Source organism: Psammomys obesus, unplaced genomic scaffold, assembly GCF_907164565.1.
Source record: "Psammomys obesus unplaced genomic scaffold, mPsaObe1.curated_primary_1811, whole genome shotgun sequence".
Lineage (NCBI taxonomy): Eukaryota > Metazoa > Chordata > Mammalia > Rodentia > Muridae > Psammomys > Psammomys obesus.
The window spans coordinates 1,545,762-1,571,543 of record NW_026594143.1 but is presented as its reverse complement, the minus strand read 5'-3'; the positions used below and the strand labels follow the sequence as shown (position 1 = coordinate 1,571,543).

Sequence of the window (25,782 nt, the reverse complement as noted above, 5' to 3'; positions counted from 1 at the left end):
AATAATAAGCCTTTAAAAAGTACAACTGTCATACAAAATGGCTACACTAACTCCTGGGAAGGAATTCAAGTCAGCGTAGCAAAGGGGCAGCTGCACATTCATATTTACTGCTATACTGTTTACAACAGACAAGCTAAGGGAACATCCCAGGTGTCCATAAACAGATGGCTAATGCGTATGCGTATATATACGTATGTGTGTGTGCAAGTGTATAACATGTCAAAATTAAAACCAATGTTTTCGCACACGAATTTAAAAAGTTAAGGTCTACATCAGGAGCACTAGCTGCTTTTGCAGAGGACGCAGGTTCAGTTCCCAAAACCCACACAGTAGCACACAACCATCTATAATTTCAGTTCCAAAGAATCTAGCCTCTGTGGGTACCAAGCCATGCACATGGTACACAGACATGCAGTCAAAATAGTAAAGGGTTTTTTTTTTTTTTATGTACACTAAATGAACAAAGAAGTTTAGCAGTTTCTTAGAATGTCAATCACATGCTTACCATATATTCTGGTAATCCAACTCTAGATAGTAATGCCAATGAAATGAAAACAGTCTCATACAAGGTTTTATAGCAGCTTTATTCATAATTTCCTCAACTGTAAAGAATGTCCTCCAACTTGGGACTGAGTAAGCAGAAAGATATCCATACAATGGAACATGAGACAGAAATCAGAACTATTGATACACCCAATGATATAGATCTCAAATATATAACTCATAGCAAGTTAATCTTAAAAGTTACACACTGTTAAATTCTACTTACAACTCTTTTCAAAAGACAAGCCAGAGAGTAAAAGCACAAGTCTGGAATTGCCATGGGTCAGGGATAGAGAATTAATTTTGACTATAAAATAACAGAAAATGATGGAGGGGAGGGTAATGGAATTCTTTTGTTCTTCTTTATCCAGTTATCAGAGTTTATACACCTGTATTTTACTGAAATGTGAAGTTTTAAAGTAAAAACCTAAAAGCTTAATGCCCCTGTGTGTCTTATGACATTCATCATAAGGAACCAGAAAGACACTGGTGCTTGGCAGAATCTGAGGATGGGACAGGATTATACTACAAGGAGATACAGTAAGCTTGGGGAGAATGCCACAAAATTTCTGTATCTCGATTATCGTGACAGGCTACCCCTGTTGACAGGTGTTCAAACTTGCAGAACTTAAAATTATAAAGGATGAGATTTATTGTATAAAAATTATTTTTTAAGAGGAGAATAAAGATCCAAGAAATTCTTTTAAGACGTAAGAAATAGCCAGGCATGGTGGTAAACACATATAATCCCAGCACTTGGGAAGCTGAGCAGGAGGCTCAGAGTTCAAGATCACCATGGGTTACACAGGCAGACCCTTTGTGCATACCCATGACCTACTCCCACCTTGAGATACTTTAGAGTTAGTACATCTGGAGTCCCACATTATTTTGTTTTGCTTTGAGCCTCTTACTCTGCAGCCCAAGCTGGACTCAGATTCACAGGCAGCTTTCTGCTTCAACATCCTGAACATTGAGATACCTGTGTGAGCTGCCCACCTGATCAGAGTCCTAAATTCTTATCCTTACATGATTGTTTTAGTTCTATTTTACTTTAGCTAGATTATGTTCTCAAGGATCTAGTTGCTTTTGTTTCTAATAATTATCTACCAAAACTTAGATGAGATCAGTGAATTAAGCTGGACACCACTTAAAGACTTGGGAAGCCTAGTTTTTATAAAATGCTACCAGTGTTTAAAACCAGAGTAGAGAAAATGTATTTTAAAAGTGTAACACACCACAGAGTAGTGTTCCTCTCTCAAGAAGGCAATACAATACAAAACAAATGGCTAACATAAGATTTTAATTACACTCAACTTTTAAATCTAGCATTCTGCTATTTAATGCCATCAGAAGCATGTTCTATCAGCTTTATGAGCCTTACCCCTGCCTGGTAGGGATATACTGAAGTTAAAGGAGGTAACTGATTCTGAGTTTGGTAGTTTGTGCTCAACGAGTACTTAACTGTCCAGAAAAAAACAGGTATGGTCTACATTTCCTAAACACCTTGCAGCCAATGCCTTTCCAACTTACTATGATAGGTATACCCCATCTAAAATCTTCATCCCTCTACCCTATTCCAAGACACTTCTAGAGACGAGAAACATCACTTTCCTTCTCTACTCCTACACTACTGAGAAGAGGGCCTACCTATAGATTTTGAAAATGAATAAGCAAGAGCCTTACCTTGGCAATGAAATCTTGTAGGGTGATAAAAACAAAAAAGATCACCCATAACACCCACTACTACCGCAAGCAGGTTTCTCAGCAGTCTAACCTTTAGAACATTCACTTGTCCAAGAGGTCAACCTTTATTAGCCTAACCAACAAGGTGAGGACACAGGTATTGAGAGTACACGCTACATTGTCAGCACTTGGCCTCTGCTTGTTTGTGTGGTTATTTTGTTTTGTTTTGTTTTGATTTTTTTTGTTTTGTTTTGTTTTTATCAAAACAGGGATTCCCTGTGTAGCTAGCTTGGCTGTCCTGGACTCGATTTGTAGACCAGATTGTCCTCAAAATCACACAGTTCCGTCTGCCTCTGCCTCTCAGAGTGTTAGGATTAAAGGCATGTGCCACCAAAGCCTAGACTCTGCATATTTGTTCTGGGTTGTTGGTTTTATTGAAAGGGTCTTGCCAGGTAAGTTCAGGCTGGCCTATAACCTACAGTCCTCCTAGCTTCAGTCTTCTAAGTGTCAGGATTACAGGTATGTTGCCACCATGCCAAGACTCTGTTGATATTTTATTTACCTTGTAAAACACAGTGGGAGCTGGGAGTGGTGGCAAAGCCTGTAATCCCAGTACCTGGGAAGCTGAGTAAGCAGAATCTTTCTCCGATGAAAATAATGGATGATGATGATGCTAATAATACAGCTCAGTAATAGAATGCTTGTCTAACATGTATGAGGACCTATTAGGTTCAATCCCTGGCACCACAAAAACAAGCAAAAAGTCATTTTCAAAGACTTTTTTTTTTTCAAAGAATTAAGTAAAGGATATTGGGGTTTGGCAACTCCAGTTACTTTGAGGCTCATAACTGATGAGAGTGGAGGGCACTGTGGCAGAAGATACATTGTACAGGAGGTGTTGTCCACTATGTAGATACATCAGGGAGAACAGAACCGCCATCTGTATTCTCTTATCCCACAGGAAGCAGTGTTTGCAGTATGAGGGGAAGGTCAGCCGATCAGTCACCAGCATGGTCGTCGGGGTTGCCAGAGAGGTCCAGCATAGACATCATGGAATCAGACAACTTACTTGCAATTTTATCTATAGGTACAGAAACACAGGCAATCTTCGGGTAGCTGGCTTGGCCAACAAAAGGCTTGCCACAACTAGCTTATCACTAGCTTGGCCTATACCAATCTCCCAACTTGGTCAGTTACCCATCTAATAATTCAACAAAATGGATGAGCCACAGAACTCTCAACTGTCACAGGGAGAGCCCTTCACCTGTAAGTGATTAACCCAGCATAGCTTCTATCTCACGTTTTCACATTCACAGGATTCCAAGTATTTTTATATCCTCTAAGTACCAAAATAGTAACTTCCTTCTACTCTATGAACTGAGCACTCCTCCATTACCCCTACCCACCTCCAAACAAGCGCTCACAGCAAAGGGGTGCACACCAGTACTAGCTTTGAACCTGAATGCCTGCCACTCACAGAGCTCATTCTCCAGATGCACTTGTTCCTCAGGATTTCCAGAGACTTCTTCAGGAACACTCTATTGACTACCCCTATCTCCAAGCTGGGCTAAGTTCCCTCGAAGTGCTTGCTGTATGAACCCTCAGTTAGCATTCTACACTGTCAGTGTCTGCTTTGTCTCCTCTCTACTCCCTAACACTTGAAGTTTAAGGGCAATTCACCCCTGGATTCTAAGACTTGAATTTTAAAGGAAATTCACCCCTGGATTCCCAGGACTTGGTATAAAGCTGGGACCAGATGGCTATAAAATAAGGCCTAGTTAAAAAGAACAAACATCAGAGTCAATCAAACCTACCTACATTTTTATTTTGTAACCATGGATACTGAGGAGTGAATGTACTTACCTTTATTACCACTCTGAATAAGTGGTTTTTCACTCCTCATTATCCATGGGGGGATAAGAAAGCCACAGCCTTACTACAAACACTGTAGTATCTTCATATAACTACACATATCCTCCTGCATATCAGTACGATGCAAACACTATGAACCAACTACTATACTGTGTCATTCAAGAAACAATGATGGGCTGGAGAGATCGCTCAGTGGTTAAGAGCACTGGCTGTTCTTCCAGAGGACCTGGGTTTAATTCCCAACACCCATATGGTAATTACTGGCTGTAACTCCAGTTGCAAGAAATCCAACACCTTCGTACAGACATACATGCAAAGAAAATACCAATGAACATAAAATAAAAATAAATAAATTAAAAAAAGAAATAGTGACAAGAAACATAGCCTGCATCTATTTGAACTTTAAAATTGTATTTTGCCAGGCATAGTGGCACAAGCCTTTAATCTCAGCACTCAGTAGGCAGAGACAGGCAGATCTCTGTTAATTCAAGGCCAGCCTGGTCTACAGGGTGAGTTCCAGGCCAGCAAGAGCTACATGGTGAGACCATATCTCAGAAAATATTTTATGTGTGTGTATGTGTGCCTGAGACTATGTATGTGTACCACATCATGCTAAGTGTCTACAGAGGTCAGAAGATGAGTTGGATGCCCTGAAGCTGGAGTTACAAGACAGTTGTGAGTCATTATGTGAGTGCAAGAAACCAAATCTGGGTCCTCTGCAAGAGCAACAAATGCTCTTAGAAACTGAGTCATCTTTCTAGCCCCTAGAGATAAAATTTCTTTCAAATATTTTTGTTTTTATTTCCACTTAACTGAATCTGCAGTACAATTGCTACAGATATGGAGGGCCAACTATATATATCCTGAAAACCTGAATGGGTCAACTACACAAAAGCCCACCACTAACACAAAGAGAAGAAATTATTTTGTGTACTGATATGGAAATATTCCTAAAACACAGAATGAAAAAAATTATAAGGCAAAAACTGTAGGCTCAGTAACAAGCATTAGTGTGGAAAGAGGATACAGACTGTGTGACTTCTGTCTTAAGAAGATAGATGTCTCGATATATTTGTCTTAACCAGCTGTCTGTTGGCTCAGTATTGTGCTCTTGGCTAAAAAAATAAATCCTAGTCTCTCTATGTGGTTATTTAAGTAAACAGCTGGCTAAAGAATAATCACTACATTATTAATAATTGAATCAATATTAATTAATAATAATCATTCTACAGCTGCCTATCGTAAGAAGCCTTAAGAGATTTTACTATGTATCTTCTGGGGTTTTTGGATGCACTGCATATTGATAGAGTACAAATGATAGTACGCATTCTACCTAACAGACAAAAAGCACCCAAGAAATGTGGGACACGATACACAGATGAGATCAGTGGTTCTATAGTATGGCCTCCAGAAGTCTGCTTTAACAAACCTTCGATTGATACTAGTGTAAGCTAAAATTTTGAGACCCACTTGCTTGTCCATGAGCTTCCCAAGCCCGTTTTTCCCTTCCATGGAGGTAGACACATGTGAAAATGCTTATTCAAAAGACCCTAATCTTGGCCCCAATCAGGAATTTTTTTCAGAGCACAGGAAAGGTCAGGTACCGCTACCTGTACGTTTCTGCAATTTTTTCTTATTCTTCAAGGCAGATGCCAAAGCCTGGCCTTGTTGAAGTGGGTCTGTCTCCAGAATCCTCTGCAACATTGGGCGGCGGTCCACCGAACTGACATCCACTGTACGGGTGTTTGGAGGGCAATGCTGGTCCACATTTCGTTTAGCCCACCCCATCTGTTGACGGTTTGGATTGGTACAATACCCAGTGAGATTTCCAATCTGGGGAGAAAAAGAATAATAGTGGGGTCTTAATCTCCAAACGCGCCTACAGAGAAGCCAAGTATAGGCCTGAGTCAGAAAAAAATCTGGAGCCAGTTATAGCTCCACTAAATCCTAACTGGTATTTAGTGAGCCTATGAGCCTCAGTTTGTTCATCCATCAAATAATGTAAAGCTTTTTGTTTTGTTTTGTTTCGAGACAGGGTTTCTCTATGTTGCTTTGGCTGTCCCGGAACTAACACTGTAGACCAGGCTGGCCTCAAACTCAGAGATCCACCTGCTTCTGCATCCCTGAGTGCTAGAATTAAAGATATGTGCCACTGCCACCACCACCACCTGGCTACAAGACTTTTACAAAAAAATTTTGAAAAAGGAAAGGAGGTAGTGGTAGCTCATCTTAGCAGTCAAGAGGATGAACCATAAGGTGAGCCTGGACTAATGGTTGAGTTCTAGGTTATTTTGGGTTACAGAGTAAGACTATCTCAAAAAAAGTATTTATTTGATTAGTGACAATTGATATTATAATGATTCTTTGTTGAAGTAACCCTTAGAGGCTTTACTCACCTACTACTCTTTTTTTTTTTGAATTTTATTTTTTTCTTATCAGTTACATTTTATTAACTCTGTATCCCAGCCGTGTCCCGATCCCTCATTCCCTCCCAGTCCCTCCCTCCCTCCCTCATCTCCACCATGCTACTCTTAACACCTACTTTGGGCCCAGCTATGTGGGACAATCCTGGGAACAAAAAACTGTCATACTTACTTCCATTTTCAGTGAGTAACCAGGTTAAACCTAACCCAAAGCATGTTGTCTACCCATGGAGTTCTACAAAAGTTATCTGTGTGGTGGGTACACGTGAGTAGTAAAAGCAAGTATTTACCTATGTGACAATGGCCTGCCATAAACATCTTAGTTTATATAAGCCCACTCTAGGATATGTACACAATGAAGATCCTGTTAAGGTAGGCATGGCAGCATATTCATGATCTCAGCATTCAGGCAGTAGAGACAGAGAGAACAGAAGGTCAAAACTAATCTCAGCGACATTTGAGTTTGAAGCTAGCTAAGCTCCATAAGACTGTCTCAAAAACCCTAAATCATTGTACATCTTAGAACATAGCCTTGCTGTTAAGCAGCACCATGTGGCTCTATGAACTCCTTTTGTGTATATTAAGTGATTTAATTCTTGCAAGAATACACCTGAAGTCACAGAGCTAACAAACAAACAGCAGTGTAAATTAAGACCCCAAGAGCCTGGCACAATAGCTCATGACTATAACTACCCACTATATTAGGGAAAAGGGAAGATAGGGTGGGTTTGAGCAACGCTACAGTATGGCCATACAGTATTTCTTAAGACCTGAGCAATAGGGTGGCCTGCTCAGGGCCCTGGATAGATTCTGGAATTTGTAGCACAAAAATGGGAAACTACTGTCAGTTCCTGAGAAATATACTATGTCCAGGGGCATAAGCCTCAGGGAAAACTTTGATTTGGGAAGGTAGCCTTAAACAGACAAGTTTATAGTTTTGTTTTGTTGTTGTTGTTGTTTCCTTTAGGCAAAAGGAAACTTCTAGCACTAGGTGAATATGGGAATAGTGTGATTCCTCCCACTGCACAAGTTCAGACCTTTCCTTCTACAACATATTGATTAGAGGTGAATTTCTTTCCTGCACAACCTGAATCCCTTTCTTTCTGAATGACTATTTTTATTCACTAGCATAGCAACAAGACATGTTTGTTATGTAATATCAAGACATGTCATATCCTTCCAGATATTACATCACTATGAAAAATAAAGGATAGCTCTTAAAGTAATCATGTGACACAATCTCCAAACAAATTTGTAAATGAAATAAAGAAAGTACAGAACAAAAGAAAAAGTAGCCTCTATTTTAATTAAAATAGTTACTTGGGGCTGGATGTGGCTCAGTGACAAAGGGCTTGCCCACTATATATGAGATCCTTGGTTCAATCCCCAGCACTGACAAAAAAATTCATCTCAGCCAGGCATAGTTGCACATGCCAGTAATCCCAGCAGAGAGGTGGATCTCTGTGAGTGCAAGGCCAACCTGGTCTACACAGTGAATTCCAGGTCAGCCAGAGCTACACAGAGAAACTCTGTCTCAAAAAACCAAAATCAAAAAGTTATCTCAAACTAATTTATAAGTAAAATACAGGATAGTTCTGAAAGGACATCCAAAAATCTGATAATAGTGAGTATCTCCCAGCATGGCTGGGAGACAGAAATAAAACACTTACTTTTCATTGAGCAGTCTTCATTCCTTTCTAATTTTACCTATTACCTAATTAGGTAAACATTTTTTTTTTATTTCAACAAGAAAAACTGGAGAGGAAATTTGACCCCAAAATGAAAATAGCCAACCATCAATGATTTCCTGTTGCCTTAGGGGTCACAAGTCAAAATTAAGGTGTTCTGTGATCAAACTCCAGATTCATCTTTTTCAAACTCTACTCCAGTTACCTAGTGGCACCAGCAATTTCCTCCAAACACCATACTCTTTGAGCCTTGTTATGAGCATGGACTAAGCTAGGGAACTCAGCCTTCAAAATACAGCATAGGGGTTCCCTAACCAACTAACAAATAGCATAGTTTAGGGCACTTAGACATAGGACGTTCTCATATTATCACCCACCCCTAATCACTCCTTCTATGTGTCTGAAACAAAAATTTACGAGGAACAGAGACAGGTGACTGAAGAAAAAGACACTGGAAAAAAACCAGAGTTGTTGGGCAGAGGTGGCATACACCTTTAGTCTCAATACTTGAGAGGCAGAAGCAGGTGGGCCTCTGTGAATTCAAGGCCAGCCTCGTCTACATATTGAGCTCCAGGATAGCTAGGGCATCACAGAGAAACCCTGTATTGAAAATAAAATAAACAAAAAGTCATGTGATGGTGTAAAGATATTGTATAACCATCCATGGAAAGTGACAGGGTTGGACTGGAACAATCGAGTAACCAGGCACGATGATGCATACCTGTAATCTCAGCACTGGGGAGTTGGGAGGTAGGGAGATCACATATTCAAAGCCAGCCTTGGATACATGAGACCCTGTACATATAGACCTTGTACAACCCCAAGAAATATGGTTAAGAGGGGCATGTCTTTAATCCCAAAACTCAGGAAGTAGAGGTAGGCAAATCTCTGAGTTCAAGGCTAGCTAATCTGGCATACAGTGTGAGTTCCAGGACAGAACTCACTACACAGAAACCCTGTCTCAAAAAAAAAAAAAAAAAAAAAAAGGAAAGAAAGAAAGAAAAGAAATGTGGTAAGGAATAGCCACCAGATTTGGTGACTAACAGCATATGGGATCCTAGATACTATTGAAAGGAAAGAGAGTCATCTGCTTTTTGACTGCTGGGTGACTACGATGGAACCAGGACTGGGAAAGAAAGCTGCTTGAAAGAGCTCTTTAGATATGTCACTATCTGGCAAAGAACATACCAGGTCAAGCATCCACAAGTCCAGAGGAAGTATATGCCACTCATACCTCACTACGCCAGGGGAGATATATAGAAGAAACTGACTGCTTCCCAGAACCCTGTGTAGGAGAAATCTGCCATGAAGGTGTAGAGAGGTACCTTATATACAGTGGTTTTATTTTCAATGGCATCTGCTATTTTCACCAGTGGAGAATGAAGCCACTTAACCTCCATTTCTTGTGGGTCCGTGTCTCCCAACAGCTCATCGGATTCTCCCACGGCCAAGCCTTTAACACAAACACCACTGTTAGGATCCTGCCTCCCCTTTACTGCTAGCAGGTCACAGCAGAAAGGACATGAGGGTGGCAGCTGGGGAGTGAGGGGTGGGTGAGGCTGTTTCTGGTACAAGGCTACGTAACAAAGATTTAAATGCAAGACTAATAATCCAGGTAGTGCATACCCGTAATCCCAGCACTCAGGGGGTTAAAACAGGAGGATCATGAGTTCAAGGCCAGCCTGGGCTATATGGAGAGACAGTGTCTCAAAATAAAAAAACAAAACAAATGCATGATATCATAGGACAGTTGCCTGCTGGGAGTTAATCTTCAGCTTTTTCATGTAAGAAATGGATATTCCACACCACTTACTCATATGATTAAGGTAAAACTGTGCAGAGGGTACCTACAATATACTCTGGCTCAACTGTGATGAAGGCAGCCATGAGGATTCCTTCCTTAGAACCAGGCCTCTCTTCCTTTCCCTCTTGCCCATTACCTAGAATTGGCCTCCACTGTGACCCCCAGACATTCCTATTGCTTTGTGCCACACTACCCTCATATCTTACTTCTATCAACTTTATCCCATCTACTTCATTGAATGGCTTAAATCCTACTCACTCTTAAAGATCGCACACTAGGACCAACTCCTCTCCAAATGCTTTCTACCCCTAAACTCTTCCCTATCCTTGCCCTAACTCCTTATAGTGAGAACACCTGTCTTGCCCTTAAAAATCCAGGGTCAAGTATCACTATTAGAACACGATCTGAAATCCCTCTTAACTGCCCCCTTGACAGAATCAGAAATTAAAATTCAGCAAGAGGGCCAACTTGGAATAAACTAGAAGCCACACATGGAATAAACTAGAAAACAGGCAAGTCTTTTTGTCCTCATTTGTAATCCGGGACTTGAGAGGACCCAGAAAAGAAAATGACTGGCCCTCAGGAGAAACAGAAATAAAACTTCAGGTCAAACAGGGCTTTCTCAAAATAAATAAATAAATAAATAGATAAATTAATAAATAAATAAGTGAATGAATGAATGAATGAATGAATGAATGAATGAATAAATAAATGAATAAATAAATAGATAAATAAATAAATAAAGACAGGGTTTTCTCAACTGTATATGACCAGAGAGCCTTGGGCAGAGCAGAGAATGAAGTAGGAACCACAGGCCAGGGCTACAAGTAATAGTGTTTAAGAGCAAGAACCTACTCCCTAGTTTTGGAAAGTCACACCTCCATATATTCCAGATAGCATCTGCAGAACACTGATTAACTATACACCAGGCTCTACTGTTCTATACCTTTTACTCTTCTTTGTTTCTCTCTTTGTTTCTTTTTATTTCATTTATTTATTTATTTATTTATTTATTTATTTATTTATTTATCTATCTATCTATCTATTTATTTATTTATTTATTTTTGGTGCTGAGAGTCAAACGAGGGCTTTGTGAATGTTAAGCATGAGCTGTACCACTGAGCTATACCCCTGGCCCTCTTTTGCAAATTAAGTAAACCCACAGAACATGTTTATGGAATGGGTGCTAGTGCTCTTATTTTACAAATGGTATCTCAGAGACAGAGTAAACAGACTTGTTCAGTATCATATAGCTAATGAGGAACAAAATATAGATTTATTTAAATGTAGGCAGTCCACACTTAAAACGACCCCACTACTCTGAGCTGAGGGATTTAAGGCAACAGGACAGGAGAGCTGGTGCCAATAATACTACAACCTACCACTGTCTATGTGCCCTTCTGATGACTCTTTTTGACACAGGGTCTCACTGGCTTGGCTTTAGCTCCCTGGCTGTCTTAGAACTCATAGATATTGCCTGCTACTGCCTCTTGGGTACTGGGATTAAAGACACGTTCTACCACACCTAATAAATGTTTTCTCACTTGAATATCTTACTAGCCAATGGAGGTAAGAAAGAAAATCTAAGAATGCTGAGAAGACCTAGGGCAGCCAGCTATGGTAAAATATACCAGTACTCAGGAGCCTAATAGGACAGAATTACCGAAAGTTCAAAGCCAGCCTGGACTATACAGTGAGTACCAGGTCTGTCAAAGCTACACAGTAAAATGCTATCTAAAAACGTGGAGCAACGGTAGGTACAGTTCAGTGGTGGAGTGCTAGTCTAACCAGCACAAGGCCCTGGGTTTCATCAACATTTTTTAAGCCTACAGCAATAGGAAGGAGAAATATACAGAGATGGACCATTTGATCATTTGATTTGGTTGTCTGGCTAGGATTAGAGGTGCACGCAAACATACACAGCCATTTTTGAGCCTTTAATCCCAGCACTCAGGAGACAAAGGTAGTCCTATGTCTGAGCTCATGACCAGCAGGGTATACATAATATGTTACAGGCCAGCCAATGGCTATAGCGAGACCCTGTCTCACCCATCCCGCTCCCCCACCCCACACACACACACAAGAAAGGACTCTTTAAAGGGATGTTTCAACCCAAAAGAAATGGAGCCTCACTTTCAGAGAACCTGAAAGAGTACCAGTTGTCAGCCAATCTAACAAAAGTTCACTACCACCACCACTACCCCTACCTCATGTCTTAAACTAGAAATTCTACCTTGCAGGACAATGAATAAAATTTAATACAAAGCCCCAGGGAAGGGAAATCAACTGTGTTGTCTGACATCAGGTCGGGGCTCTATTAGGACAATCAGGTGGCCCACCCATCCACACTTACATTCCATGGTATCTTCATTGGCATGCTCAGTATCTTCGATATCAAAGACCTCAGTCATCTCCTTAACAATCTCAGCACTGAGATGGGAAGGCAGAGTGTGAGTAGGTGGTGGTGGTGTATAGAAGCTGATTTTCCCACTGTATTGGGAGATAAGGAAAGGTCAGTGGTGGTGTCACTGAGAATAAATAACCTGTCAAAAGAGGACACAGGACAGGAAAGTCCAGACAATAACTTCTGAACAATGTGTTGAACTGCTCAATAACAACTAGGCACAGAGTACCAAGCAAGACATAACTAGTTCTTTGGCTGTCCTCTATTTTGACAGCCAGGAAGTCAGGCCGTCCCACTGGCATCAATGGAAACCACCGCCTATACAAGCCCTTCCTCACCTCACCCAGTCGGCCAGCACTGCTTTGGCAGCCTGCTCTTTACTATATACACCTCCCTTTTTCTTCTTTCCCAAGCGATGGGCCACTGCAGTCAAAAAGTGCTCAGTGGTCTGGAATCCAGAAATACCATAATAGTTGGAAATCTAGCAAAATGAAGGAGAAAGGTCATGAGAAGGAGTGAAGGACCCTTGAAGTGGCAGGATAGGGCATCACTCGGGGCCCTGCTCTATACCTCTTCCAGGTTGCAGCGCTGAAGAATGGTCTCCACCGGGGTCACAGGGTCTGCCAGTTGCTGCACCTGGATGCAATTACGGAGGATGGTGCCCACCTCTGAATTGGGCCCTGGGACAATGCCTGGAGCATCCAGCAGCCTGATGAACTTGTCTAAGTGGACCTCCTGCATGAATCTGGAGAAAGAAAAACAAGGCCCAAACGTACCTGATGTCAGGCCTGGGGAGGTTGGAGGGAGGGAAAAGAAGACAAGTGAAGGGTGTACCTTAGGTAAAGAGGGAAGATGTAGAAGATGTAGGACCAGGGGGATCTGAGGTGCTACAGAACTAGGACTGATTCTAAAATGTAATCTCTTTTCACTGGGAACTTAGCTGTGGGATCTTGGGCAAGTTTCTGACTCGCTGGGTCTTAGCTGCTTCATCTAAGCAAGAGAGGTATTTGCAGTTGTAACAAAGGCGCCAGCAGGGCACCAAGGCCACATTTAGGATGGGCCAGGTAAATGAAGGCTATCAGTGGGATTCCTAAACCCAGAGTCCACGGATGGTCCACTATTAGGAAAGGGGCAAGGGATGAAGCATGGGAGCTATGGCAGAATAGTTATGTCAAGGATTATGGAAGTGGAGAAGTGGGCAGATCTTACTTTGTGACACCAGGAACAGCTCCCACACTACATGCACGGCTGCGCTTCAGGCTATTGATCAGACTGCTCTTCCCCACATTGGGAAGGCCTGCAAGATAGAAGCAGAATACTCAGGGCACAAAGTACTCTTAGGAACTGGGGCCAGCCTGTTCAAGAAAGGGCCCAGCAGAGGCACCAAACAGGTTATGGACAAGCAAAGTACAGCCTGGCCCCTGTCTTCCCAGTCCAGACCCTGGCTAAGTCGCTAAGGGTCTTCCTTGTTCTCTCCCCTCTTTTGTCAGCATTGTAGGCATGCCTGGCCCTCTCTCTAGATGTGTAGTCCACCTCCCACCACAACCAGCCTGGAGAGGTGCTCCATATAAGGCCTCCCAGGCATGACCCAACAGAAGGTGAGTATCAAGTGTTAAAACACCCACCTGTTCTGATATGTAATTCCCCTGGGGAGAAGGGGCTACTCTCTAGATGCCCCCCCCCCCACACACACACAGCTGTCTCCGCCTATGGAATCTTTGTATCTAAGTACCTATGCACCACTTTCAGTCTGGAGCTATCTTTGTGAGTTCCTCCCTGGACATCATTCACACTGTCCTCTATGGGTCCTAAAGTTTACCAGTATGGATTACTCTCTTACATGTGCACCTATGGTTATGTACTTCTATGTATCTCCTGGTCATTTTCATTTCAAATGTGACTTCTTTTCCCTTTCATTGGCCTTTTCACTAAGTCTATTGCTCTCACAGCTCTTTTTCTATGAGAGTATCTAAAAAGCTTTCTCACTCTAGACACTATCTTTTCTATCTCTCCATCCCATCAACTCTACTTCTGACCACATAGTCACTACGTTCCTTCTCTCTAGAATTTGTCTATAGATATGTACCCATTTGTGCTTCATTGTGCCCTTGTTCTTATTCTTTGTGTGCCTCCTTAACCATGGCTTTAATTCTCACAATACAAATAATTCTGTCTCATCACTGTCAAGCCTGTTTGCCTCTCTGCGATTCCAGTTTGCATTAGAGCGTTGCAGTGTATCTGGGCACATGTGCTATCCTAGTAGCTTCTTTCACTTTGGGGAAGCGATTGTAGAAAAACCTGGTCAGCACATTTAGCCTCTGAGTCTGTCTGTGCCTGCAGATGTGTCCCTTCCAGGCCTGTGCATGACTCCATGCATGGAGATCTATATGTTCTTCGGGATCTCTCTGTGTTGTATGCTCCTCTATGTGTATATCTATCTCTTTCTTTCAAACTGTCTACATTCCTGGATGTTCTTTTTTTGGAGATGCATATCTATACAAGCACATACCCCAAGTATCTCTCCTTCACCATTCCCTCTATAGGTCTCTGTACACACTTTATGTGTTTCCTGTTATTTTTAGTACTGTGGACTGTATCCAGGGTCTCACACATAGTAGGAAAGCCCTCCACCACTGAGCAACACTCCCAGCTCTTTTGTTATGAAATGAGGACTCACTAAGCTGCCTAAGGCTGGCCTTGAATTCAAACCCTCCAAAGTAGCTAGCACACAGTTCTGGGTCATGAGGCCTGGATACATAATAATTTTTAATGTCCCTTTTGGCATTTCTTTGGGGTGATATCTTCTTCACTGTCTTTATGACTGTCACTTAAATTTGTCTTTTCTTTACCAATCAACTTTGCAATCTGGCCTCCCTGTTCCTTCTGTCTTCTGCTGTCTATTCAAGAGTGTGGTATACAGCTGTACATTCCTTGTACAGTTTTCTTTAGTGTCTGTCTCAAGCTGAGACACTTTCCCTCCCTTTCAATTTCCTTTTCTCTTTCATCTCCTTCTTCAGTACTTGGGTTTCAGAAAGACCCAGGCTTAAACCTCAGCCCTGCCTTGTTTCCTTTTTTGAGTCTCACTCTTCTCATCTGTAAGAGGTGGGTGAATCATACTTCCCTCCCACAGTTCTGACAGCCTGTAATATTTGGCACCAATTATTAGGTCCAAACAGTAGTAAATCTGAATATGCCTTCCCATGCCCTACTAGCTAAATTGCAAAGGCAAAACCACCCTTGACTACAAAATTCTAAACTCATTCCCTCAATGAAACCACTGCCCAAAGAAGGAGCCTCAGTCCCATGCCTATTTGCCCAGCCTTACCTACAACACCCACACGAATGTGGGTACGCACTTCCCCCAGGCGGCAATAGTTCCCCAGAACCCTCATGAGGTTTTCAGCTCCAAAGCAGGCTTTGCTTTTCAACAGCGACTCAGAGGCCTGGTCCACTGGAACTTTACATCGAGTCTAAAAATGAGGAATATTACAAAATGGGCAACAGGTAGGAAATGGAATCTCCGCCGAAATTTCCAACCTGCAGTGGAATACCCAGAACCACCATGGGATCGATACTCTCGCCAGCTCTTCCTTGTTTCCAGTTATCTTTGTCTCCAATTTTCTCTGTCCCAGCTTCTGTCTCAACATACATGGCCTTTGCCTCCCACAGCAGAGGCAGGAAGACAATCCAGCTCAAGGCAAAACAGGTTTCAGTTCTCTCTCTCACTCACAAGCCTATGAGGAAAAGCCTGTTTTCCTTCCTGGGGCCTCAGTATCTCATATGCACAAAAGGGAGGCCTGACCTCGCTGCCTGTGCAGAGAGGGTGCTCAGCCCAAAGCTGATCTTCCCTTGACTCTTCAATCAGGACAAGGCCATCCCAACCTCCCTAATTTTGTTTTGTTTTTTGAGACAGGGTTTCTTTCTCTGTGAAGCCTTGGCTATCCTGAAACTCACTCTATAGACCAGACTGACCCCAAACTTAAAAGATCCGCCTGCCTCTGCCTCCTAAGTACTGGGATTAAAGACACCACCACCACCAGGCCTACTTTTATTTTTGATGCCAGGGGAGTAGGGAGGCACAGAATTATAAATAAGATATACTATGCTGGCAAGAGTGTAGGGAAAGAGGTTCCCTTCACACATCCATCTACCCAAGGGGGAGGAGGTTTAATTGGCGCAGTATTATAAAGGATAGTTTGTTGGTGTCTAAGAAAATATCTAAAGCATAAAGGCAATAGTATGATTGAGCCACACCATCGTTCAGTACTTAGTCTGCACTAATACTTATCTATATGCCAACCAGATACACACAAGTAGATTAATAAAAACACTGCTTAAATAATAATGGAAAATTGAAAAGTAGGGGCTCAGCAGCAGATTGTCTATCGACATAGCACTGGGTTCCACTCTGAGCACTGCAAAAAAATAGTGCAAAATGTAAAAACTTGTCCTCTAATAACCAATTTACCTCCCCAGAAACAACCAATGTTACTATAATACTTTAATATTTTATGAGTATTTTTATATTGATATCAATAGGAAGTACTATGCCTTATCTGGGACTTTTTGTTTTGTTTTGTTTGTTTGTTTGTTTTTCAAGACAAGGTTTCTCTGGGTAGCCCTGGTTGTCCTGAAACTTCTCTGCAGACCAGGCTATCTTTAAACTCAGAGATCCACCAGCCGTTGCCTTCTAAGAGCTAGGATTAAAGGCATGCACCACTACCACACAGCTTTGTTTGGTTGGTTTTTATTTAAGATTTATTTATTAAAGTTGTGGTAATGGCACATACATTTAATCTCAGCGCTTGGGATGTAGAGGCAGGATCTCTGAGTTGGAGGCCAGCCTTGTCTATATAACAGGTTCCAGGTCAGCCAGGGCTACACAGAGAAACCCTGCCTCAGAATAATATAACAAAACAACAACAAAAAGATTTATTTAATGTATATGAGTGTTTTGCCTGTATTTATGTTTGTACACCACATGCATGCCTATAATCTGGAGAGGTTAGAAGCAGGTGTCAAATCCCCTAGAACTGGAGTTACAGATGGTTGTAAACCTCCATGTGGGTGCTGGGTATGAACCTGGGTCCTCTGGCAAAGTGGCAAGTATTCTTAACCACCGAGCCATCATCTCTCCAGGTTCTTATGCATTTTAAATAGGAAAACAATGAATATTTTTTGAAGAGTTAACAAGTAGTTAACTCTGTTTTCCAGATCTCTTATAGATAGTATGTATTATTATATCCTCACAGCTGGGGAAAAAAAAGTATGCTTTCTGAAAAGCAATAATATAGGAAGAAGTAAAATAAAAATTAACAAGTCACCCACTAGAGGAAATAGCTCAAAGTTGAAAGCCCAATCTAAGTCTTTTTGTTGTTGTCATTTTCCAAACCAGGAATTCATTGTGTAACCCCGGCTACACAATGTCCTGGACTCACTTTGTAGACCAGGCTGGCCTCCAACTCAGAGATCCACCTGACTCTGCCTCTCAAGTTCTGGGGTTAAAGGTATGTGCCACCATCCGACCCAATCCAAACCTTAACACCTCCAACCATAGCCCAAACCACATGAAAGAGGTTAGATACCCTGACTCAAAGCTTACCAAGTTTTTGACCTGATGTTGGGTGCTAGCCTTGAAAGCCACAGTTGGCAGCTCATTACGAAGATAATCCAGCCACTTTTCCACAATCTCCTTGGGAACCAGGTCTGGGAAAAACAGAAGCAGGTACAACTTCTAAGAACATTATTTCCATGGCTTCCCCCAAGCCACACACTCATGTCTAGGCCCACCTTCTACTAACAGATCTCTTCTCTTTCCCTAACTGTCTCTGTCCAGTCCCCTGCCCCTGGGATGGAGTTACAAAGGACAACTTGATCAACAGGACCAGCGGACCACCCCTGAGAATGTTTTTTTTTCCTTAAAGAAAATACATAAAGAAATAGTTTTATAGCAGACATCCCCCTTCCATGTCAAGTTGCTCAAATATTTTATTTCCATTCCCTCTTCCAATCAATCTAGGCTAAGCTAAGGGCCAAGTAAAACTATCACCAAGAATAGCTATGATTTGTGAAGTACAGATTATACACCAAGCTCTACGCTAATTCTTACAATGAAGCTACGAGACTGAGATGTTCATGACACTATTTTTTGTTTTGTTTTGCTTTTTTCGAGACAGGGCTTCTCTGTATAGCCTTGGCTGTCCTGGACTCACTTTGTAGACCAGGCTGGCCTTGAACTCACAGAAATCCACCTGCCTCTGCCTCCCAGAGTGCTGAGATTACAGGCATGTGTCACTGTGCCCAGCTTCATGACTCTGTTTACTATAGAGAAATAGAAGTTCTCATGAGTGATATGACTTAATAGCAAAAGTGGGAAAAGACTAAACATCCAGTGAGTCCCAAGCCATGTTCTCTCTCTTGCCCCAATCTTTTGAGTTCCAGTTTTTAGGGACAGGTCTCTAAAACTGATCAGCCATAGAACTGGCTTAAAATTGCAAGGAAAGGGGCTGAAAGGCAAACAGGCTCAGACTCTACTCCCAACCCATGCTATATTCTGTCTATGTCTTGTGTGTATATCAGAAAATATTTCTGGCTTTGGAAATCTGAAAAAGAATTCCTACTACAAATGACTACGCCACTGTATACCTGGGTTTCAGCACCTAATTTGAGCTTGCCTCAGCTTAGCCCCTTCCCTGCCTTACCCAATTCTTTCAAAACCTACCAATCTTATTCAAGACCAAGACCAGCTTCTTGTTGCCTTCTGCCCGAAGGACAGTCTCTTCCATCTGGTAACAGCGGCAGCCCAATGGGTCTCTGGCATCCAGGACTTCCAGAATCACATCAGAGTACTCAACCACCTACAGGACAGAGAATACAAGGGAAAAGGTTGGGAACAGATTAAGCAGTCTCTATCTCAGTCAGAAAAAAAGTGAAGAAATGGAAATGCACAGGGGTCCCCACCAAAGAGCTTCAAGAAATCGAAACTTGTTATGTAGCTCAAGCCAACAACCAGCACTTGTGAAGATGAATCAGGAAGACTGCAAGTAGTTCAAGAACTGTTTGGGATATACAGTGAGTTCTAGATTAGCCTAGGCTGAAGAGTAAGACCTTACTTAAAAACAAAACAAAGAAAAAAGAAGAAAAGGATCCTCTTACCTTATGGAATTCCTTGTAATAGGCCTTCCTTGTGGCCTCATCATCCAACTGAGGAAACATATTTAATTCCTGCAAAACTTCCTCCTAAAGGAAAAAGAAAAAAATGAGAATAGCCTACGGGAAAAAAGAAGCAAGTAGAAGCAAACGGGAGAGAGAAGAAAGAAGGGAAGATAAGGAAGGAGGGAGAATAGAACCCACAAAACTTTTGAAAACCTCAGGAAGATGGAGGATATACGTAAGTCCTAGACCACTTAAAAGTAGCACTGGCTGGGTCAACACGATGGCTCAGTGTTTTAGCACTTGCTGTTAAGTCTGGTGACCGGAGTTAAATCCCTTGAACCAAGATGGGAGACAGAGCTGACTCCACAAAGGTGTTCAGTCACCTCCATACAGATTTTGTGAATCTCTCTCTCTCTCTCTCTTTCTCTCTCTCTCTCTCACAGTAATAATAAATTCTATTTTTTAATAGTACTGCCAACGACCAAAAATGCTGGGAAACCAGAACAAAAGCAGACAGAGCCAAGTGGCCTGTGTACATTCCTACATGTGCATGTGCATTTGAGCTCCAGCCAGAGGCCTACTTGCTCATAAGGGTAGGTAAAAAGGCAAGAGGAAAGTGTGAAAAGAATCATCTATGAGGTACATGGGACTAGGAAAAAAACCTTTACTGAAAGTCAGCGAGGCTATCAGACCTACACGTGCACATTGCATTTGTGGGACAACAAATGCCAGGAAGGGAAAAAAGAAAGCCTACAAGGGAGGTAAGATACTCTGCATCTGCTCCTGTCTCTCAACCCTCCTTTCCTCTGCTCCCTCCTGCCACATCCCCTAATCACAATTCTCCTGGTCCCTAGTCCCACTGCCAGCCCATCTTTAGGCCAAAACTTTAGAAAGGCATTCTCCACAGATGTGTGTAGTCAACGGCACACTGCAAAATGACCCCTTTTTCTCTCTATCTTACTCTCTCTCCCAATTGTTTTCCTTCTCTGCACTCATCCCTTTCCTCTACTGACCTTATACACTTTCTTTGTTTTTAATTTTTCTATTCTTCTCTCATATATTACATCCTGACCAGTTTCCTTTCCCTCTCCTCTGCACTTCCCCTCTCCCCACCCCCAGACGAATACCCCCCTCCCTACAGAAGAGCAGACCTCCCAGGGACATCAATCAAACCCAGCTTTTTTTTTCTCTTTTTTCCTTGAGACAGAGACTCACTACATAGTCATTTCTTCCTTTACAGCAAAACAACAAGTCAACTCCAATTCGACTCATCAGCAAGAGCTGCTTTCTTACCTTGTGTTCAAATTCCTGCTGACGTTTCAGGACATCCTGACAGTAGCTCTCAATGGTCCTGTGTCTTTGTTTCTCTTGCTCCCGGGCAACCTGCTGCTTCTCCCTCATCTCCTCAACCTAATAAACAAGCAAACATACACTGTAACTAGAGCTATGTACTGAATGTCTGCAGTACATGGGAAGAAAGAAGTGGAGATATGCCTGGCAGTGGTGGCGTACGACTGTAATCCCAGAACCTGGGAGGCAGGGGCAGATAGATCTTTGTGAGTTAGAGGCCAGTCTGGTCTATAGAGCCAGTTCCAAGACAGCCAGGGCTACACAGAGAAACCTTGTCTCAAAAAACCAAAAGAGAAGTACAGATAAAAGAAAAGGACAGTAGGAGAGAATACATAAGAAGAAAAATGCAGAGAGACTAAGGGAAGGAGAAAGAAAAATTAAAATTAAAATAAGTGTAGGGCATAGTGGCACACAACTGTAAAATCCAGCCACTTGAGAGGTTGAGGCAGGAGAACCGCCATTATATCAAGTCCAGCCAGAACCATATAGTAGCCTCAAGGCCACCAGGCCAACCAGAGCTACATAGAGGACCCTGTATCATTCAAGACAGTCTCAAAAACTTAAAAAGGGGGTCAGGGGAACTAGGAAGGTAGAACCATGGGTAAAAACACGGATTGCCAGGAAAGCCTGACAAACTGAGTTCAATCTCTGGAATCTAAGGTAGAATTAATTGCCCTAAGTTGTCCTCTAACCTCTACATGTGTAGCATGGCATCTATAGGCCTGTATTTGCCCCTCCCATTACCACCTCCATCACAAATAAATTTTAAAAGGTATATTTTTTAAAATTACTAAGAATTAGAAAGAATGAACATATTAAAAACAAAAAGAGTAGCTGACAAGCAGAGAGAGAAGCATTTTAAGAGGAAAACAATCAAATCAAAACACAGATAAGGTCATAGGGTGTACCAAGCAGAAAAAGAGCTGCCACACTGGGACAAACCTATAGCCCCAACCACTCACAGTTTGAGGTAGAGGTATTTCATGAGCCCCAGCATTCAAGACCAACCTGGGCACCAAAGCAAGACCCTGCCTCAACAAATAAGAAAAAAGCAGCCTAGAATCCCTACTCGGGCGTAGTCCATGACAGCTCAGTATCCAAGTGGGTTCCCTGGTAAGGGGAACAGGGACTGTCTCTGGCATGAAGTCAGTGGGTGGCTCTTTGGTCACCTTCCCCTGAGGGAGAAGCAGCCTTTTCAGGCCACAGAGAAGAATGATGCAGCGAGTCCTGATGAGACCTGATAGGCTAGGTTCAGATGGAAGGGGAAGAGGACCTCCCCTATCAGTGGACTTAGAGAAGGGCATGGAGGAGATGAGGGAGGGAGGGTGGGCTTGGGAGGGAATGAGGGAGGAGGCTACAGCTGGGATACAAAGTAAATAAATTGTAATTACTATAAAAAATAAAAATTTAATTAAAATATTTTTTTAAATAGCAGCAAAAGACTACAAAAAACTAGTCACAGAGAAAGGAAACATCTAGAAATGGGAAATGACAAAGTCGAAATGAGAGTGTTTTAAGGAAAGCATGGTATCAAGTGTGATCAGAGGCATGTGTAGGTCAGAGGCCAGCAGCAGAGGTTTTAATGGAACACCAGGAACATAAGCCAGACAGCAATGAACTGGGAGGACAGAACAAAGGGAGCAAATGAAAAATAAAAACCAGCATCAAGGTAACCTGCCTCACTCTCCCAATCTCAAACTACAAAGAGCATCAAGAATCCCTGCCCTTCTGCCCAACAATTATACAGATCCAACATTCAAAGGAGGCCATCACTCCCCAAAGACAAAAGGCTCACCCTTTTCTTCTTTAATTCAGCCTCCCGACTGGCATGGTCATTGCCATGAACAAACTGTGGAGCAAATGATGGTCTGGAGGTTACTTTCTTCCCATTTTGCCTTGCAGGCTAGTTAGCAAACAAGAGAAGAAAAATAAAACACAGTTGATGAACCCATGGAAACCACCTCACCCAGAGAAACAGTGAATATAATCTAGATGAGGGTTCTGCCCAGAAATCTGCTTGTCTGGCTAGGGTGAGGTCCTTCTCTACTAAGCAGGCAGGGACTGTCAGGAATGTGGAGGGGGCTGCAGTAGCTGGGAAGATTTCTCAAAGCCAAAGGGAACCTTTCCTGATAAACAGTTCTACAATGTGGTCTTAGGACCTCAGCAACAAGACCTGAGAACTTGCCAAAAATACAAGTTTGGGGCCTGAGGGTATGTGGCACTTGCCTGGTATGCTCAAGGCCCTGAATTTGATACCTAGCACTACAAAAATAAGAGATGGCAATAGACCCTAACAAGTAAACCAGGCACAAAGCAGTATATAGCTTTTGGGAAGAATTTCATATATTTAGGTGATTCTGCTGCAGCCATGAGGACTGGAAAAAAGCTAGGTCTGTTCATCCCAATGAGGTACTCTATCCAGAGTCGCCCAATAACTACTGAGCTGACCCCCCACAATTCACACACCTCACTTGAAGGTAAGGCCCACTTACCTTCTTACAGCCTTTGGAACCTTTACTGGGTTTTTTGTTTTCTGCAAAAAAAGGGAGACAAGAGTTATCACCCTCCTGCCCAATGTCTGTTAACGCTTTAATCAGAAGGCCAAGCCAACTAGGAAATTTAGAAGCCTCAAAAGCCATGTCTGTATAGATCCAGCATAAGATAGAGCTGCAGATGACAAAGATAGTATCCAGAGGAAGAAACTGGGTATAATAGTCAAGAATTATCTCAGTGAAAACTCCATAAATTCTTAATGAGATTCTACTGAGTGGCCTGAACATGTATTTGTTTCTACCTCTCCTCATCACATCCAACGTCCTGTTTAGGATACCTGTGAAATACATCTCTGGGCATGTCTCTAGAGGTGTTTCCAGAGAGGTTGAAACGTGGGTAACATCATCCATGGACTAAATTCCCAATCTGAATAACAGGGGGAAAAAAAAGAAGCCACTCTATTTCTTAGCCATAGCTGCAATGTGACCAACTGCCTCTGTTTTCCCCTTCCTGCCTTCCCTGCCACAGTGAAATGTAACTCCTCAAATAATAAGTCAAAATAAACCCTTTATCAAGGACTCCAGCCACCACCAACTTGATAGACTAGGAGACCAAGGGAGAGAGCTTGTTTTTAATAAGAATCCAAAAGAAATTATAAATGTGGATAACAATGGAAAACAATCTTCAAAAGCAGAATTCTTGAAAAAGAAAAGGTACAAAGAGAGAATCAAATAATTTTTTTTAATATTACATGATATTTTTTTTTATCTTGATAGGCATAAGATCAGAAAGATACACAGAGCATAAGGTTGCAACATGGGTACATTGGTTGATTTTCTGGTCAAATTGAGACAGGAAACTACAACTGAGAAAAATCTCTCCCTAACTGGCCTGTGGGACATTTTCTTAGTGCTTCATGGGGGAGGGCCCAGCCACTGTAGGTGGTGCCATCCCTGGGCTGGTGGTCCTGGGTTCTATAAGAGAGCAGGCTAGGCTTTCCTCTCACTTGCCAAGCTCCAGCTGAAGAAGGAAGAGAGTAAGTAAGAATGTGCCCATACCATGGCTCCTACAGAGCAGACTGTACACAAACCTACCAGTAATAAAGCACCCAGGAAACAACTAGCTACAAAAGCTACTCCCAAGAGTGTTCCTGCTACTGGAGGGGTGAAGAATCCTCATGGTTACAGCCTTGGGGCTGTGGCACACGTTAATAGTAATCCAATGAACTTTTGACTCTCAAGCTCCATTTCCAACATCTAGTGGGAAAAATTGCTCAGGACTTCAAAACAGTTCTGTACTTCCAGAGTGCAGCTATTGGTGTTTTGCAAAAGGGAAGTGAGGTATAGCTGGTTGTTGTTGTTGTTGTCATTAGTTTAAAATATCTCCTAGTAACTTTATTTAAAATATGAGTGAAAAAATATTCTGTAAAACACTTTTGTATCAGAACACATATTATGCAAAGTATGTGCCATAAGATACGGTAAATCTGTTTTTAGCTTTTTGAAGGACCTTCACACTGATTTCTAAATTGGTTGTACCAGTTTATACTCTTACCAACAATGAATAAATGTTCCCTTATTCCCACATCCATGACAGAATTTCTCATCATCATTTTGGGAGGTGGCGTTGCCCTTTTTGACAATACCAAACTGTGTGCTATCGATACGAAACATGTAACAATTATGCCAGCTAGCACACTACATAAGTGGAAAATGTACTTAAAGACTCCACTATGAGGGAAAACATTTCATTCTCAAAAAGCTTTATCCTCTTCTGCCTGTTATCAGTAGTTCTTAATGTTAATTTCTTTTCTCATAGGTCAAAAGATAGAAAAGTATATGATTGCTGAGTGGAAAAATAGGGGACCGAAATCAGGTACTGGCAGTTTTTCTACGTTCATTTTTGTGTAAATATTTAAAATATACGAGAAAGATAGAAAGCATTAATGCAAGCAAAATGTTTCACTGAACACATTTCAACAGTTCAACTTTTTAACAATTATAAATAAACCTGTTAAATTTTTCTGGACAATCCCAGCATTTGGATTATAAAAAAATAGGTAAATTTCTTATTGAAAGCAACTAAATGGTGTTTGTAGCAAACAGTAGTGGCAGTAGATTACATCCATTCACTATACTTTTCTGAGTTGTTCTACATGCAAATACGTGTTTTTAATGTTGTCTGTCTTCTGTGCTGTTCCTGTAAGTTTGCTATTAAAATACATTAAACTATTAAAGAAATAGAAATAGAAAGAGAGAGAAAGAAAGAAAGAAAGAAAGAAAGAAAGAAAGGAAAGAGAGAGAGAAAGAAAGAAAGAAAGAAAGAAAGAAAGAAAGAAAGAAAGAAAGAAAGAAAGAAAGAAAGAAA

The 25,782-nt window shown here is 41.8% G+C and overlaps 1 protein-coding gene across 1 annotated transcript in view; it reads right to left on the bottom strand.

Annotated features, from left to right (window-relative positions):
* Positions 1–565: 565 nt before the first annotated feature.
* The window catches only part of Gnl3l (G protein nucleolar 3 like), a 41,673-nt gene continuing 16,456 nt past the window's right edge, over positions 566–25,782 (bottom strand). The window contains exons 3-16 of the mRNA XM_055617939.1: positions 23,415–23,455; positions 22,718–22,825; positions 20,866–20,982; positions 19,573–19,656; positions 19,139–19,274; positions 18,020–18,123; positions 15,743–15,887; positions 13,627–13,714; positions 12,988–13,162; positions 12,756–12,898; positions 12,367–12,503; positions 9,535–9,662; positions 5,709–5,931; positions 566–3,307 (exon numbers count right to left, since the gene is read on the bottom strand). Coding sequence (XP_055473914.1) covers positions 3,225–3,307; positions 5,709–5,931; positions 9,535–9,662; positions 12,367–12,503; positions 12,756–12,898; positions 12,988–13,162; positions 13,627–13,714; positions 15,743–15,887; positions 18,020–18,123; positions 19,139–19,274; positions 19,573–19,656; positions 20,866–20,982; positions 22,718–22,825; positions 23,415–23,455 — 1,712 coding nt within the window. The 3' untranslated portion in view covers positions 566–3,224. The remainder of the gene's footprint in view (positions 3,308–5,708; positions 5,932–9,534; positions 9,663–12,366; positions 12,504–12,755; positions 12,899–12,987; positions 13,163–13,626; positions 13,715–15,742; positions 15,888–18,019; positions 18,124–19,138; positions 19,275–19,572; positions 19,657–20,865; positions 20,983–22,717; positions 22,826–23,414; positions 23,456–25,782) is intronic.